Raw genomic sequence first — 18212 nt, forward strand, 5'->3', positions numbered from 1 at the left:
AAACCGCTGGCAGTGAAAAATCACATGCTCCGCCGTTTCCTCGGCTACCGTGCAAACGGGGCAAAAGGGTGAATCTACCCGCCCGCGCGTATGTAGATACTTCTTGAAGCATCCAACCCTCTATTATGCTTATGGCGTCTGATGCCAGCATTTCCACCTCCTCTAGAAACTCGCGTATCACTGTAACGACGATATCATCGGCGAAGCCAGTGATATCGACCCCAGTGGGTAGTTCGAGCCTCAGCACCCCATCGTACATGGCATTCCAAAGCGTGGGCCCCATCCGCTGTGTCGTACACTAGCGTCCGGTTCTCAAAGTATCTTTTAAGTAACCTGCATAGATGATCCGGTACCCTCATCCTATGCAGCGCTAACGCAGTTGCACCCCAGTTAGCGCTGTTAAAGGCGTTTTTGACATCGATTGTGACTATGGCACAATACCTGTCGCCTCGCCTTTTCCGTTTCATAGGCTTCTCGGCCCTCTCCACCACGGACTTTATGGCATTTACAGTGGACTTCCCCTTACGGAAGCCAAACTGCGTGTTTGCCAGTCCGACATCACTTTCCACCACAGGCGTTAGCCTGTTTAGGATTACCCGCTCTAGCAATTTGCCTAGCGTGTCCAATAGGCCAATTGGCGTGTACGACGAGGGATCACCAGGCGGTTTCCCCGGCTTTGGCAGCAGTACCAATCTTTGGACTTTCCATTTGTCTGGAAATTCGCATACCTCTAGGCAATTCTGAAGCGTCTCTCTAAACATATCGGGATATGCTTAGATCGCCACTTTGAGTGCCTCGTTCGGAATCCCGTCAGGACCGGGCGCTTTCTTCGTTTTCAAACCCCTGGCAATTACGATGAGTTCCTCATTCGTGACCGGAGTGAGGACATCATTCGATTGACCGTACGGGGTCGGAGGCCACCAAACTGGACCGTGTTGCGGAAAGAGCCCTTCCACGATGACTTTCAGCTTTTGGGGGCAGGTTTCCTGCGGCGCAGATGTACCCTTAATCTTTTTCATCACCACCTGGTATGCACCGCCCCAGGGGTTTGAGTCCGCATCGCGGCATAGCTCCTGGAAACAGAATTTCTTGCTACGCCTAACCTCCTTCTTAAGCGCCGACCTGGCCGCTCTAAGTTCGACTCCCCGAGCTTCAGCATCTGCATCGGTCCGGGCCCTCTGCGCTAGCCTTCTCGCTCTGTGGCACCTGGAACGGAGCTGGGCAATGGTATCACTCCACCAGTATACCGAGCGTCGACCGTTCATTGGCTGCCCCGTCCTGGGCATAGTGGTATCACACGCCCGTACTAGGACGTTGGTCAGCTCACGAGCACTCAGGTTCGAGCGGATGCTCTCTACTCTGAGTGCTTCAACGAACAGGTCTTTGTCGAAGGACTTCACTTTCCACCTCCTCCCTGTCGACTTCACCCCGCGTGGCCGTAGCGTTCGTCGTTCAATCGTGTACCGTATAGCTTGCTATGCGTGTACTCATCTGACACCCTCCAGCTTATGTTGGCAAGTAACGTTGGGCTGCAGAAGGTGATGTCGATGATCAATTGTTGTACCCCCCTACAAAAGGTACTGACGGATCCCACGTTAGCCAGACTTACATCCAGCTTGGACAGAGCTTCCAGCAAGCTTTGTCCCCTCGGGGTAGTGCACCTGCTACCCCATTCCACAGCCCAAGCATTGAAGTCTCCTCCAATGACAACGGGCTTGCGGCCCGTGAGTTCGTCGGTGAGCACGTCTAGCATCCGGTCAAACTGCTCCGGCGACCACCTAGGTGGAGCGTAGCAGCTGCAGATGCAGACGCCTTCGACCACAACAATCACGAACCGCTCTTTGTCGGATGACACGACCTCCTGGATCGGGTATCTACCCATCACGGCGTTCGCTGCCATCCGACCCTTGTCGATTACCCAGTTAGCGCCGCCCTGGGGGACCCAGTAGGGATCCGCGATAATGGCAATATCGCACCCCGTTTCGGCTGCCGTTTGCCAAAGCAACTCCTGTGCCGTTTCACAGTGGTTTAGGTTAATCTGTATAACCTGCACCATTATCGTTGCAAGGCCTGCCTATAAGCCGCACACAGTGGGCCACCTGTGGCATGCTTATTTCCCGCTTCGGCTGTGCTGAGCAAGCAACTGGGGGGTTTGCTACATCCCCTGGCGAAGTGGCCATCTTCGCCGCACCGCCTGCACAGCTTAGACCGATCGGGGGCCTTACACTTGGCCGCCCGATGGCCAAAGCCCATACACCTGAAACAGCGTTCGATACGCCGTTTCGACACCAGTGTACATACTGACCACCCCACCTTAATTTTGCCGGACGCTAACATCTTGTTGGCGATTTCCTCCGGCACGTTTAAGGTTGCGGTTTGCATATCTCCGTATGCCTTCCGCAACCCGATGTCTGCGGGTGCCACATCAACCTTAAGCTGATCCCGCAGAGCATCACTCAGATCAACTGCCGTCGTAATCTCGTCGAGGTTTTTGCACTCGACAAGAACACGCTGCGACAGCGCCTTTACTTGGCCCGCTTCGCCCAGGGACTGCTCAACCAGTTTCCTGTAATTCGAACTCTGGACCGTTGGGTCCTTTTTGAGCTCGAAGAGTATATCCCCGACCTGGGTTCGGCGGGTCTTCACTACATTGGCCCCAAGCTCCTGCAGCTTGGGGTCCACCAGCGTGAGTTTTGTCACTGAGCTTACGTAGGAGTAACCGAACCTTCGCCGGATCGTCTAAGCTGGCTGCATCTACCCGAAAAGCAGCTTCGTGACGACTGAACCAATGATCGAAAGTGAGGTTAGCCTCTGGATCATGGTGGAACTCTGTAATTGAGTTAGCTAACGATTCCATCCGAGCATCCGTCGGAACCGTTCTTGCTGCGGCTGTAGTAGCTGTCTGCGACATCGACAATTGAGTGAGGAGTTTCTGCTGACCCTCCATCAAACTAATGAACATTTTTTTGAAGTCCTCGTTCATGATGCGGTTGCTGACTGATGAATTTACGTGCGCGTGGCTCTTTTATAAGATGATGAGCTTAATCCACACTCCTCGTCGCCAAAATGTTGGATCGGTCTGTCCAATAAAGACGCCAATACTTCTAACATATTTATTCACAGACTACTAATTCTAACAGAACAAAACAGATAAAAGATATGTTTAGTGGACGGTTTCCGGTTAGCAACTGCCAGACAACAGCGCTATATTTGATGTAGGTTGTACCCACTGCTGGTATTCCAAGGGGTCCAACAGATAGTATTAGTTTCTGCTCTTGAATATGGCAGAAGACTCATCGATCATGTGCGATCGCTAGTCGTTAGTGTGTGCCGGCGCATAAAATTTCATGAAACTCTGAAATCCTTCGGTTCAAAATGTACAACACGGTTGAAAAATGGCCAAAATAATTTCTCAATAAGTAGTTTTAATCAAGTTCAAAAATCTGTTTTGACTCCTCTACTAAATGCAATTTTACTAAATGTTCATTTTTACCCGGGACATCGTCTACCGCATGGCGTTATTACGTCATGTTGCAATCTTAATGCAATGGATAGAAATGCACACCAGAGACACATACCAATTATTGCCGCCGGTGTCAGGAGGGATGCTTCATTAACACAGACCTGTGCACTTCTTTGATTATGCTGACTCTGCGGTAAACATGAAACCAAGCCACATATACGACCGCACTCGGCAGCATAAAACTTGCACGCAAGCTTTTACTGCGCGACAAGTATCATGTGTTGAGTAAATCATACAAGCAAAAATGTTGGAATAGGATTATGCCGCTCAAGAATTGTATTTCAACTTCAACTTCTATGGTTTAATAATCATACGAGATTATTAGTGCATAAATATTTGTCAAAAGCTTCTTTGTCATTGCATTTAACTGAGACTTTGTAAACTATTGATAAGTTTAGCATATATTCAAAGAACCACCCCATTTTCTCCATTGCCGAAAAATGTAGCGCAACAAACTCGTCTTGTGTGTTAATGCTTCTATGCTGCAGCTGAATCCGGTAACGGAGGTCGTCGTGTATTGGTGGCGTTTATTCTGTAATTCGCGACTTCTTCCTGCATCGCATCGCATGACGCTAGGCTGTGGGTAGCACAACGACGCGGCCAGCTGTTAGTTTTCGTGGTGACTTCATCGAAAGAGAAGCAAATTTAATATCCATTGACAGACAAACAGATAAACCATTGCAATTTATTCTACAACGATCGTTTACTGAGGTTAATCTATCGAGTGTAGCTGAAATTAGAAGTTGTGTTTTTTTTCGGGATCGGTTTTCGTTTCGGTGAAATTTCAATGTGATGTGAACTCTTTTCTTTCTGTCTAGTACTTTTTATGGTGCTCCAAGGTAACCAACCGGTGAGTCACAAGCCGCGGTGACGACGGGCAGTGTAATGCGAAGGAATTATTGAGGTGTGCTTATGTCATCCGCGGTTCGAGCCGTTGTTTTTTCCGATGGATCGAAAATCAATCAAATCAAATTGAGGCTTCGGGTCAATCAGGCCGTAATCGCAGTGCGCTCTTCTTCCAGCGAAGTGTGCAAATCCTCGGTGTTCGTACCTGACTATGTGGTTGAAAATGTGAATATTTACCGTTGCCCGATGTAAAGTGATAATACAACACAACAATCGAACGTCGCTTGTGGCACGAATTGGCGTGCTGGAATGTCTCTTTTGTTTCGCACTGGCCAACGGCTGAAAGTTTTTTTTTTATTTTGTTTTCGTTTGTCATATGAATTTCCCTTGGCTTGACGGCGCTACTCTGGACATGTGTTTTTTTGCAATTTTATCGACGGAAGGCCTGGTGTACGCCTTCCGCCGATAAAATTATGCCTCCTAATCCATTTCGTGCAAGTTTTATAATATTTTAGGGGTTCATACATAAAGACATGCTGGGTAATAAAGTATATCTGTTGATTTCTATGTGTGAACAAAGGAGGGTAGTAATACATATGTGCATATCTTGCCGTGAAATGTAAATTGTGTTAACGGTTTAATAACGCCTGTAACCATCCTTCTGATAGAACGAATATCCACAAAATTATGTTTTCGTTTTGAAACAGCAAACATCGTTTTGAGGACCTAAAAAAAAAAGAAAAACTACGGCATTAAAATGCCTTGGAAAATAATTTATTTCGCAGAAATTTCAACGAATTTATGACTTATGATTTAGAGAGATAATATATCCTTACATGGAATGAAGGCTTGGTATCTTTACTACAAATCAGAGCTCCGAAAGTTCGCCATCCAAGTAACAATTCTAAAGCCAGTTGGTTTTACTTGAATTTTATAAAGGTTTTATTGCGGTATTAATCATTACCTCTGGTTTTATTATGGTATTACGCAATACCAACAGGATACGAGTCAAATCACACTTATAGCTGGCTATAAAACCACAATAAAACTGTTAATTAAGTAAATTTATTGTGGTTGCTCATATTACTACGATAAAACTAGTTGGCTGCACCACGTCTCTTATAAACTTACTATAAGTGTGGTGTAGCAATACAAGATAGCGCACCAATCAAAATTGATTTTATCGCGGTTACTTGTCAAACCACCAGAAATCTGTTAGTTTTATAGACGGTAACACCCTGACCAAGCAGATTTATTTCACACACGAATTTAAAGCGCATATGTCGCAAACGAACTAAGATTGCTCAAAATTTATTTATTATTATGATCGCATTAAATCAAATCGATCAGAAAATCTGCTAGTAAAACTTTAACTTTTCTGCTCACGGATATATTTTCAAGTTGACAAAGCTGGTAAACTGATTTAGCTTTTGTCAGAGCGAAAAGTGAGAAGCTTTATTAAATTATGGCGGTGGCTGTCAAGCAGCGAAAGCTTAATCGGTTTTATTGCTGCTTTCAGCAGAACGTAATACGACTACTTGAGCTTATAACGTGATTCTTATAGAGGGTATGGAAACCTTCTGAGGAGTGGGCCACTTGATCTGAAGGCAGTTTTATAGCGGTCATCAGAAAGTTGTGATGGAGCTCATAGTTTTATTAGTGGTTTAATGAAATTGGTCATGAAAACCACTATAGGAACGTAATAAAACTTAGAATTGTTACTTGGGCATCGACGCACTGCAGAAAATCTTGTGCAAAGTGAGGCGAGAATGTGTGGAAGATTGTATGACGAAATTCTTGACAATGACGATGTCAACCAAGCTGTAAATACTTTTACCAATATTTTGAATTACGCCATTGATCGCCATGTACCCAAAAGGATTACCACTCAGCATTCTAGACTACCGTTGTGGTATACTACGGAGTTAAGACGTTTAAAAACAAGTAAAAGGGCTGCACTGAGGAAATACACAAAGCATGGTGGTTACATACTGCGTCAGGGTTACGTACTAATCAACAAAGTCTACAAGAGGACAGCTAGACGCTGTCATACACATTAGTTGCAGAACGTCCAACGCAGGCTCAAGCCAGTCCCAAAATCATTTTGGAAATACGTAAATGAGCAGAAGAAGGAACATGGGCTACCCTCAACGATGCACTATGAAGCGCAGACGGGCTCGCGACCACAGGAAATTTGCCAGCTGTTCGCTAGAAAGTTCGCCCGCATTTTTTCAAGTGAGACGTTGTCAATGTCTGATATATTGCTCGCGGCGCGTAACGTTTCCACATCAAGCCAGTCGTTAGATTGTATCGACATCATTGAATGCATGATACAATCAGCTATAGGCCGAATGAAAACATCGACGTCTGCGGGTCCGGATGGGATACCATCAGTCCTGAAACATTGCTGCGCTGCCTTAGTAGCTCCTCTTGGAAATCTTCCTTTATGTTCCCAGTTTACAAAAAGGAGATAAAAATTAAGTTGATAACTACTGTGGGATTACGTCTCTGTGTGCCGTTGCTAAACTTTTTGAAATTGTCATATTGGAACCTGTCTTCAATCACAGCAAGCTGTATTTTTACATTTTATTTTATTTGTATTTGTATTTTATATTTAGCTGTGGTCCACAGCCTGTGGATTTTTACCAAAACGTTCTACCGTTACGAACCTCTTAGCATTCACAACATATGCTACTGACGCAATGTCCAATGGCTTTCAGACTGACGCCATTTACACGGACTTATCAGCTGCTTTCGACAAAATTAACCATGCCATCGCGATAGCAAAGTTAGACAGACTGGGTTTTGGACCTAACGTTTTACGTTGGTTCCAGTCGTACCTAAGAGATCGGCGTTTGTCAGTCAAGATAGGCGACTGTATATCCAAAGAGTTCTCTGCCACTTCCGGAATTTCGCAGGGTAATACTTTATTTCAACGATGTGAACTTCTCTCTTGAATGCCCGCGGTTATCTTTTGCCGATGACTTTAAAATATTCTTTGTAATTCGGACCACCGACGATGCTCTCTTTCTTCAACGTCAACTAACCGTTTTTGCTGAGTGGTGCCACACTAACCGTATGAGCTTAAACTCCAATAAGTGCTCAGTCATCACTTTCACACGAAGGAAAATGCCAATTCGATTCGACTATCACCTAGCAGGTAACGCAATCAATAGGGAAACATGTGTTAAGGATCTCGGTATACACCTCGACGAGCAATTATCTTTTAAACAGCATACTTCATATGTAGTAGCCAAAGCATCTCGTTGCTTGGGATTCATAATGGGAGTGTATAGGAATTTTTCGGACATTTACTGCCTGAAATCTCTCTACTGTTCGCTTGTTCGTTCAGTTCTTTAATATTGCTCGGTAGTTTCCTCATTATCTCAACGAAGTACACAGGATCGAAGCTGCCCAACGAAGATTTGTTCGATATGCTCTTCGACGGTTACCCTGGAATAATCCACACCAGCTGCCAAGTTACGAAAGTCGTGCACAGCTTATAGGACTTGACTCACTGCAAGTGAGACGAGAGCTTTCCCGTGCTATGCTGATTGGCGATCTGCTAACCAACCACATCTGCTAACCAACCCGCGGACAGTATTTATTGATAGAATGAACTTGAGAAATGGTTGGTAAGTTCATATATTTAGGATATCTGGTCACTGCTGACAAGAACACGAGTAAGGGGACTCTGCGATGTATTCGAGGTGGAAGACTTGAGATAGACGCTTCGGTCGAGGAGCACAAAGTTAACGGTGTATAAAACTACACCGGTAGTCCTCTACGAACTTGAGATTGTAACCTTACAACACCCTGTACGACTGTAACCTTACTCGACATGTTAGGACAGGAGGGTTATTAGAGTGGCTAATCCTAAACAGGCAAACGTCCTTTATAGACAACGAGGCCGGGCTGACAAGGAATCAGTATGGATTCCGTAAAGGGAAGTCCACCGCCGATGCCATCAAGTCAGTCTTTGAGAGAGCCGAAAAACCAATGAGGCAAAAGACAGGTATTGTGCCATAGTCACGATTGACGTCAAAAACGCCATTAACAGCGTTAATTGGGGAGCCATCACTCTAGCGCTGCATAAGATGAGGGCACCGGACCATCTATGTAGATTTCTTAAAAGTTATTTCGAGAAGCGGACGCTGGTGTATGACGCGACTGATGGTGCGAAGAACTGCAAAGTGACGGCAAGTGTTCAGCAGGGCTCCATGTAGGCTCTTGTAGGCAGCATTCCAGGGTCCTACGCTCCGGAACATCCTGTACGTTGAGGTGCTAAAACTTAGGTTGCCTAATGAAGTCGAGATCAACGGCTTTGCCGACGTTATTGTACTAACAGTGGTAAGCAAGTTCCTCGAAGAGGTGGAAATGCTGGCATCAGACGCCATAAGCCATAAGAGGGTTGGATGGCTGGCGTCAATCTACGCTTGGCATATCATAATACGGAAGCGGTGATGATTAGCATCCGCAGGGCGATCCTAGAGGCCAATAATACGGTAGGAGGACAAGTGATTGTCTCTAAACGTAATGTGAAGTACTTGGGTGTCATGACAGACAATAGGCTGAACTTCATCAGCCACGTCGAGTATGCTTGTGGCAAGGCGTCAACGACGATTACTGCGCTGTCCAAAATCATGCCAAATGGCTATGAACATAGCAGCAGTAAGAAAGGTCTGATGATCAGCGTAGCCATGTAGGTGCTGAAGTATGGCGCACCGGTTTGGGCTTCAGCGCTGGGCCGTGAGCGCTATCAACCATGTCTGAATCGTACCATATCACTAGATGTAGAGATGTGGGAAGTATTCGAGAAAGAGTTAGGCCGAACTCTATAAGTAAGTGGCAGCAAGAACGGAACAATGCCGAGTACGGCAGATAGATCCCAGCTTATGGATCCGAAACAACTCACCTTGGATCGGCAGAAGGCGTGGGGAGGTAAACTGTAGCCGAGGAAACTCAGCGAAAGTAATGTTCCACTGCCCACATTTCAAGACCACTTTGTGATGCAAGATGCTCGCTGTCGTTGGAGTAGACACCAACACCGACCACATCGTATATAGAACATGAGCAGAGCAGAACGCGTGGAGCGCCGTCGATAAGATGGTGACGGACGTGATGACTGAGTTGCAACGGTTAGAACCGGTGCAACGATGGAGTTGACCTAGTTTTAGCTAGGGCAGTCCAGGTGTAGGCAGCTTAGGGCTTATGGGAATTAGGGTGTTGGGTGCAATAGTTAGGACTCAGAAATCTTCCCTCTTGAAGTAATACCTAACGGGAGGGCTAGAGGAAAAGTAAAGTAGAAATGCACCTTGTGAATCTTTCGCAACGCCGTACAGGTGTTGTCTTTAGATGGTTTTCTCAAACTTAGGTTATAAAAAACCTTATTTACAGACGACATACGTGCACTTGTCGTATTCGAACGACAAGTATGGCGAACTATTTTTAGCGGAATACGAATGGAAAACAGAGAATAGCCTAGGCGTAAGAATCGCGCGCTTTCCAGCGTGAAAGTTAAAATACATTTATGATCCAAAAATCAAATTTTTATAATACGAAATTTGATTTAACTTAAAGGTTCAAACATGCGTCATTGATTCTGACTGATGCGAAGAACACAATGATAAATTTGTGAACATATCTTTTGTTTTGAGCATAAAAAATGCTTTTAAAATCCCAGAAATTAATGACGTGTGTTCGAACCTTGAAGTTAAATAGAATTTCGTATTATAAAAATATTATTTTTGGACCCTAATATCTTTTAACGTTAACGTTAGAACTTCACTGTTGTGATAAAAAAATAAAAATATAATTGAATATGTATGATACAATATCATCCTTGAATTTCCCCTATCATTGGTTTCCAGCAGAGCGCAGCGCACGTCCGAGGAGACAAACGTGAGCCTGTTACACTGGGAGTTCAAAGTGTTTCAGTTATCGTTCAGCCGTCCATGATCACTGCCGCCGTGACGAGACGACCCGTGGTCTGTTGGATGTATTATGGTACGAAGTGAGAAGCAGAGAGTTTGAGTTGAACTTTCGCGCTGTCACATTAAATTCAACAAGTGTAGTAACCAGCCGATACTGAATGAATTGGGCTTCACATTGGCAAGTGAAACTACGAAACAGAAACAACACAATACGGTTTTAATTTTACTTCCACACACCATTTCCCCGGCGATAGAGAGTGCATTTATGTGTGGGAATTAGCGGAACACGGCCGAATTAGTGAATCAGGCGTGAGGCGTTGTGTATTATATCTGTGCGGGGAGGAAAAGTGATTCATATAGTCTCAGTCAATGGCAGACAGGCGCAGTGCAGCGTATAGTGTAAATGTAAAGTATCCATAACCTAAAAATAAAGAACGGCCAATTCGGAAGAGCGAAAAAAAAAATAACGTCATCGGTGACGGTCATCGACAACAGCAGTAGTGAGTGTGCGGCATAAAAGGAGTAAATAACAACATCGCGATGGCACTGCATCAGAATAGCCATGAAGTCGGCGTGCAAGATTTTGTACTGCTCGATGTGGTTACCATGGATAATTTCATGGACAACTTGAGGAAAAGGTGAGTTGAGCTTATATTTTTTTCTATGTTGACGATCCGGCTTAACTTGTTGCCACCTAGTTTTACACTGCATTGCATTTAAATGAATGGTCTTAATTAGGGGTTGGAAGAAGCAATATGCAAGATTTTTGGTTCAGTTGTTAACACTGAAGTTTTAACATTATTCATCCAATAAAAAATAATTGATTTAAATTAATTCTTCAGAAAAGCTCTAATTATGATACGCGTTACAAAGTAAATCGCAATTTTCTTTGAAGATGAGCCACCTCGAACGATTCAACTCAGTATAAAACAATTCCCCCGACTGTATGACATCATACGTTTTCTCAGAACCTTGAATGACTTATTAGCAACAGCCGGCTAAACCGCGCGTGTGTCTTTCAAGTCCTTATCGGGGCTTGCATACACCCTTCTCATTCACGCAATCTTCAATGTCTATTCTATCGAGACACTGAATGCGATAAATGGACGCCAATATACTCAATGCAAATACAACAAGTATTACTTTTGTGCTATTTTACTACATTCCCATTTATTGAGGGTAGTATATATGAGTAACCGTGATGCCCCTCCGATTAAAAAAAATGTCGTCAGATAATGAATCATAAATTCATTTTCCCATGCACTCCTTGCTCTAATTTTACTGTGAGTATGTAACACTCTTTTTGATTAGCATAATCTATGTATGATGATATTGAAGGCTCTTCCTGAAAACAGGTTGATTTTGTTTTCATAAGATGGCATATCGACGGCGGTTTGTGCCGCCATCACTTTGCGAATTCAGTGCTCCGGTCTTGGATAGCTATAGCATAATGCATGGAATATAGGTGCGAGTCAACTCATCATTGCCATGTCATTAGCTCTTCGAACAAACAAACCCCGATAAGATACGGCGGGGTGGTCAAGTGGTGCTAACGCAACAGCCACTAGAAACCCCAATTCCAACTACGATGATTGTAAACAATTGAGCACAATGGTGAAGCTGTTTTTTCGATTTTCAAATATGATAGGTTGATTCAAAATGAAGTAGGTATGCGTAATTAACTTAATGAAGCAAATTTTCACAATGTCTTGGTTTGATCTTGTGGCTAATCTTTTGATAGTACCTTTTTCGTAGGCAAAGTTTAAAAACATATAATACTATTTAGACAAACCGTAAACGCACTAGGTCAAAACTATTTGTAATTGTAAAAAAATCAGCAAAATAATCACCTTAAACTAAGGATCAGTTATGATCAAGTAAAAACATACAAAAATTGCATTCTGAAAACAACTAAGAAAACAAGTTTGAAACACAATTATTGAATCTTGACACAAAACAATGAAGTCTAAATTAGCAAAGGAATCGAAACAGAATTAGTACAAGATTGGAACTAAATAGAAAGAATATGTAGGCATTGACGCTAAAATTATTTATTTTTTCCTATCAATTAAGAGTAGACTATGTACATCGTTCTTTTTTACAGAAATTCCTTACAACAAGTTTATTTCTAAAATACAGCCAGAACAATAAATTTTTTGAAGTTTTGACGTAGGACTACGTCTTTGTTTACTATCTGGGACTGGGTAGCACTTTGTGAAAACGTTATTTTTACGTATTCATGTTGCGTAATGCATTGGTTTTGATTTGTGCATGATACCCAGACGACAATTAGGCATACATCCTAATCCAGGTCCAGCGCCTCTATGGTTCAAAGGTACAAGTACCAGCGAACCACATGCCCTGGAGGGTGTTGTGGGTTCGAATCCGGTTATAATCTCAGATTACAGCTTGGTTCGACTCATGCACCTTCCAGCATTGGACAAAAGGTAGGAGTCAAAATGACTACTTGTCAAGCATAGCTACCAATACCCCCCCCTTCCTTTCCGCTCTTCCCCCCCCCCTTCACCAAAAATTTTCATTTCTTTCCCCTACCGTCCCTTCATCAATTGTAGAACCATCGTTTCAAAAAATATTAATACATCCTAGCTACTGGAATTTTAATTATTTCCATTAACTTTCCCCGTGCCAGGATTAATGTTGCTAAAATCTAGAATATGATGTGCTGAAACTAAACCGGTTTAGGAAAGTACGCAACAAGGGGTTTACTACGATGATTACTACGCACCTTTGAAAACAGTTACCTACCTTTGATTACTTCACTGATTACCTCTGTTTTCTATTAATTATTTGTAATCATGCCCTTGTAATTATTAAAAATTAATAATGATTACTTAAGTTTATCATGATTCATCACTGATGATTTCGTAAATGATTATAAAAGTAATCTTTGATTACTACGCACTTGTATGGCTTACTGGAAACCCTTGGTGTGCAACAATACAATAGGGTAACCAACGTATTTTGGACCCCCTCAGCAGCTGTACATAATTTGGACACTTACAGCACAGACAAACAGACGAGACACTCGCGTTAATTCCATCGTCCAATCGAAAACCACTTATTTTTCAAAAAAGCATGTTTCGCAACATAGCCACACCGCGGCGCGCGAGTGTTGCTTCGAGTTTTCACTATGAAACCATACAAATGTAAAAACCCTACAGCATAAAACCCTGCAAATGCAAGCTACTCCGCAACATGCATAACAGAGGGTGCTAGTGTGCAAGCAAAATGTGTAGGACGATGGTTTTTAAAAGATTTTCTTCTAAGTGTCCTGTCAGTTCGTCAGTGCTTACAGTAAAATCAAATGCAAGTGTCCAAATTATGTACAGCTGCTGATGGGGTCCAAAATAGGTTGGTTACTCTACTGGGGTACTTTTTCATTTCGACGTATCTGCAAATGAGAGATTCTCTTCGTGTCTCCTCTCTTCTGCTGTTTACGGCGATACTAATGCATTGAAAAGAAATACCGTTTTTGAACGAAAGGTGTTGCGGACTATTTTTGGCGGAGTACAAACGGAAAACGGAGAGTGGTGGAGACGTATGAATCACGAGCTACAGGCACTGCTTAGAGAGATTCCCATCGAACACCTGGCGAAAGTTGGGAGATTGCGGTGGGCCGGCTACGTCGCAAGGATGCCGGACGACTGTGTAGTGAGATCCGTTCTCTTCAAGAACCCCACCGGAACCAGGAATAGAGGAGCTCAACGTGCTAGATGGCTCGACCAGGTTGAAGCCGACTTGCGTGTGTCGAGACACGCCACAAATTGGCGACGAGTAGCGCAAAACCGAGTACAATGGAGAGGAATTCTTGATACGGTAAGAGCCACCCCGGCTGTCGGCTGAATAAGTAAGTAAGTGATAAGTACCTGCTAAGCAGATATGTTCGAATCTCGGCTAGACGGTGCTGCTAGATAGAGTCAGTAAGATTTTTGACGAGTCCCGTAAATGTTCCTTACTCTAATAGCCGGCCGCGAAGTCTGTCGATAAAGAAGGGTCCAGTCTTAGAAAAACGTTTAAGCCCACAGCGTTGCTTTTCTGATAAGCATCGCCCGAGGGATTTCATTCCGCATCACGGCATAGCAGGCATCCTCAAAGCAGGATTTCTTGCTACGCCTAACCTCTTTGTTGAGCGCCAGCCTGGCCGCTCTAGGCTCAACCCCACGCGCTTTGACATCCGCATCGGTGTGGGCCATCTGCGTGTTCTTTCTCGTTCTGTGGCATCTGGAGCGTGGAGGAGACCGGTGGTCTCGTTCCACCAGTATACCGACCGAGCGGCGATCGTTCGTTGGATGACCGGTCCTAGGCAAAGTTGTATCACATGCTCGTGCTAGGACGTTAATCAGCTCATTGGCACTCAGATTTGAGCGAGTGCTGTTTGCGCTGAGTGTTTCAACGAATAGGTCTTTATCGAAGGCTTTCACTTTCCACATCCGACCGGTCGGCCTCAACCCTTGACAGTGGCATCCGTCGTTCAATCTTGTACCGTATAACTTGGTGACCGCTATGCGTGTACTCATCGGACACCCTCTAGCTCATGTTGGCTAATAACGTTGGGCTGCAGAAGGTGATATTGAGGATCGATTGTTGTACTCCCCTGCAAAAGGTACTAACGGAAACCACGTTTGCCAGACTCATATCCAGTTTGGATCTAGCTTCCAGCAAAATTTGTCCCCTAGCAGGGCTCTCATTCGCTCACACTATGCGTCCAATGTTTCAATATTATGCCTTGTCGCACAGAGCGATTCGGCAACACACCTCTACAGCTAATATGCACACAGCGTACGAGCGAAAGCGGAGTGGGAGCGAACGACAGCACTCGGTGAAAATCTCCCAGTGAGTGATCATCCAAACAGCACTTGGAGCTGTCCTTTGCTACACTCCATGCGGAATTAACGCAAAAAAATTGTTTTGTAATTACGAATTTTCTGCCCTTTTGAAAGTGAAAATACACGCTGCACTGAACAACTAATATGGTCTATGTTAAGTTAGTACGGATCAGGCGACGCAACAGTAAAAATGTTTTTTTTTCAATCACACCACTTCACCTGACCCAGCGCAGGGTGTACAATCCAGCCGCGCAGAGTGCGGCTCTTGGTGTGGTAAAGCACACAGCAAATTTATCACTCTGCGTTTGCGACTGCCTTTTCCTGGTGCGCGTAAAACACGAAAGAGCGTGTTTAGCAAAAGAGACACTGAAGGGAATTTGTGGACGAACACACACCGCATGGCGAGTGTTGTGTTGTTTAAGAATGTGTGTCTTTTGGTCTGCGCTGCGATTTATGCCACCTCTGTCCCCTAGGAGAAGTATACCCGCTACCACACTCGACTGCCCAGGCATTGAAGTCACCTCCAATGACAACCGGTAAGAATATCTAGCATTCGGCGGAGCGTAGTAGCTACAGATGTAGACGCCACCAACTATCGTGATCACGCACTCTTCTTAGTCGGACGATAGCACCTCTTGCATGGGGTATCTTCCCATGACAGTAATCGCTGCCATGCGATCCGATTGTCTGACACGGACACCCAATTACCGATGCCCCGAGGGACACGGTAGGGGTCTGCGATATTGGCAATATCGCACCTCGTCTTGGCCACAATGAACATAATGACCCACCTTTTACATGCTTATTACCTGATTCTGCTGTACAGAGCAAGCATCTGAGTGATCCCTTTCGCGAAGTAGCCTTCCGCACCACATCGCCTAGACAGTTTAGACCGATCGGGGGCTTTGCAGTTCCTCGCCCGATGGCCGAAACCCATGCATTTGAAACAGCGCTCCACGCGCTACTTGGTCGTAAGTCACGTACGGACGAACCTATCTTAATTTTACCAGATGCCAACATATTGTTGGTGATGGCCTCTGGCACAATAATGGTTGCGATTTGCATATTACTGTATGCCTTTTGCAACGTAACGTCTGAAGGCGCCACCTCGAATTTGATCTGGTTTCCCAGAGCATTTTGCAGGTCAACTGCCGTCGTTACCTCGTCGAAATTTTTACACTCGACGAGAGTACGTTGCGACAGAGCCTTGATCTAGCCCTCCTCACCCAGGGACTGTTCCACCAGTTCCTTGTACTTCGAGCTCTGGATTCTCGGTTCCTTTTCGAGCTTGGAGAGTATTTTCCCGGCCTGGGTACGGAGGATCCTTACCATACTAACTGCAGTTTGCCCTTGACACCACTCATCTTGAGTTCGGTGATTTGATGTCTTTTGGAATAAAACCTCTTGTTATCTACTACCGGTCGCACATAGCGACATCCTCCGTGAGCAGAAAGGGCAGCTGACGCTTCTAGAGCCACTCGTCCTATTAGATTTGCCGGTTGATGACATCTTTCGTGATGTACGGCTGGCTCAACTTGCCGAGCCTTCAGATGGCCATAGCATGCCTAATCAAGAAGTTTTTGGCGAATGGATGGCGAATGTTCGCCATGGATTTCTGTCTGTCTGCCCGTATGTTCCTTATAGAATCAAAAACTACTGAACCGATCGGCATGTAAATTTGCATGTAGGGGTTTTTGGGGCTGGGGAAGGTTCTTATGATGGTCAGAGACCTTTCCCCCGTAAGTGGGGGGGCTACCATACAAATGAAATACAAATTTCTACCTGTCTGTCCGTATGTTCCTTATAGAATCGAAATGAAATACAAATTTTCTCATAACTCTATAACTAATCAAGCAAATGGAACTAAATTTGGCATGTGAGGGTTTTGGGAGGCAAATTTTTTTAGTGTTGCCGGCAACCCGCTGTCGGAAGCGTCAGCCACTGCGGGGGCAACCCCCCGCAGAGATCACTTTTATCTAGGTTTATTTATTTTCCTAGGTGTACTGACCTCTATTACTTTCCTTCAGTTGGGTCCGAACGAACGATAGTGAGTAAGGAGAGGATAACCCCTGCGAAATGGTACTTTCCACGAAAACATTTTCCGTGAAATGGCACATCCCGCGTAAGGTTTTTCGCGAAATGGTATTCTGCGAAACTATATTCCGCGTTATGGTCAACCGAGAAGTGGTGTTCCGCAAAATGATATTCGACGAAATGTTATATAATCATGGCGAATATTTAAATGCTATCCGCTTTATTTTATCAGGCTAAGTAAAGGGGGAGTTGTTTTCTACTTTACTGTGAGGAAAATTTGTATATTAAACCACCCATGAACTCCTCAGAAACTTGTGACAAAGGTCATCCGAGATTCACGATTTATGTACAACACAGTTTAATTTGTGGCAATATGAAGTTTGTCGGATCAGCTAGTTTTTAATAAATTTTACCCATATCGCATCTCGGATCCTGTCTTCACCTGACAGTATCTAAATTAGGTAAGTGTTCATACAGTTTTGTTGACATAGTCTTAAAGACGTTTATAAGCCAAAGCTTTTGACATTTTATGTATCTGGCTTACCAATCAGAACAATTCGAAATGTCAAAAATAGTATGAAGGTCTGCACCTAGGGGCACAAACGAGGGGCTCACGTAGGACTACGAATGCATGTGCAAATGTTAATCACGCAAATTTTTAATTTACTGTATTGTAATAAATGCCCAGAGTCATTCCTATACTTTTGAACAAAAATACTAGGAGACAAGTTTAAATTTCCTGAATGCCCGTGCTCTGTATATCAGTTTTATCCGTTCCACCATTCAGACTTTCGTCAGGCCACAATTACAGTTCTTCTGATGATTGTTGGCAATATCGTATTTTGGAAATTTTTGTGCGGCGTAGCATTAAGGTGCGTTTAGATTGACAACATGTGGCATGCAACCTTTTCAAACTGTTGCTTCATGTTACCAAGCTACATGGCAACTTATTACAAATGTTCAGGTGGCAACAGAAGCAACATTTAGCAACAACTAGCAACATGTTAGATACTACATATGTTGCCAAAA

General features: G+C 44.2%; 1 protein-coding gene across 3 annotated transcripts in view; it reads left to right on the plus strand.

The window, feature by feature from the left end:
- The first annotated feature begins 4182 nt into the window (after nt 1-4182).
- Nucleotides 4183-18212, plus strand: part of LOC128739417 (unconventional myosin ID) — a 34845-nt gene continuing 20815 nt past the window's right edge. The window contains exons 1-2 of one of the 3 annotated variants that reach the window (XM_053834902.1): nt 4183-4373; nt 10243-10940. In XM_053834902.1, coding sequence (XP_053690877.1) covers nt 10843-10940 — 98 coding nt within the window. In that variant the 5' untranslated portion in view covers nt 4183-4373; nt 10243-10842. Of the gene's footprint in view, nt 4374-10239; nt 10941-18212 lie in introns of those variants that run through there. The other 2 variants (XM_053834903.1, XM_053834904.1) reach the window with 2 other exon arrangements.

The sequence above is a fragment of the Sabethes cyaneus genome, chromosome 3, assembly GCF_943734655.1.
Source record: "Sabethes cyaneus chromosome 3, idSabCyanKW18_F2, whole genome shotgun sequence".
NCBI lineage: Eukaryota > Metazoa > Arthropoda > Insecta > Diptera > Culicidae > Sabethes > Sabethes cyaneus.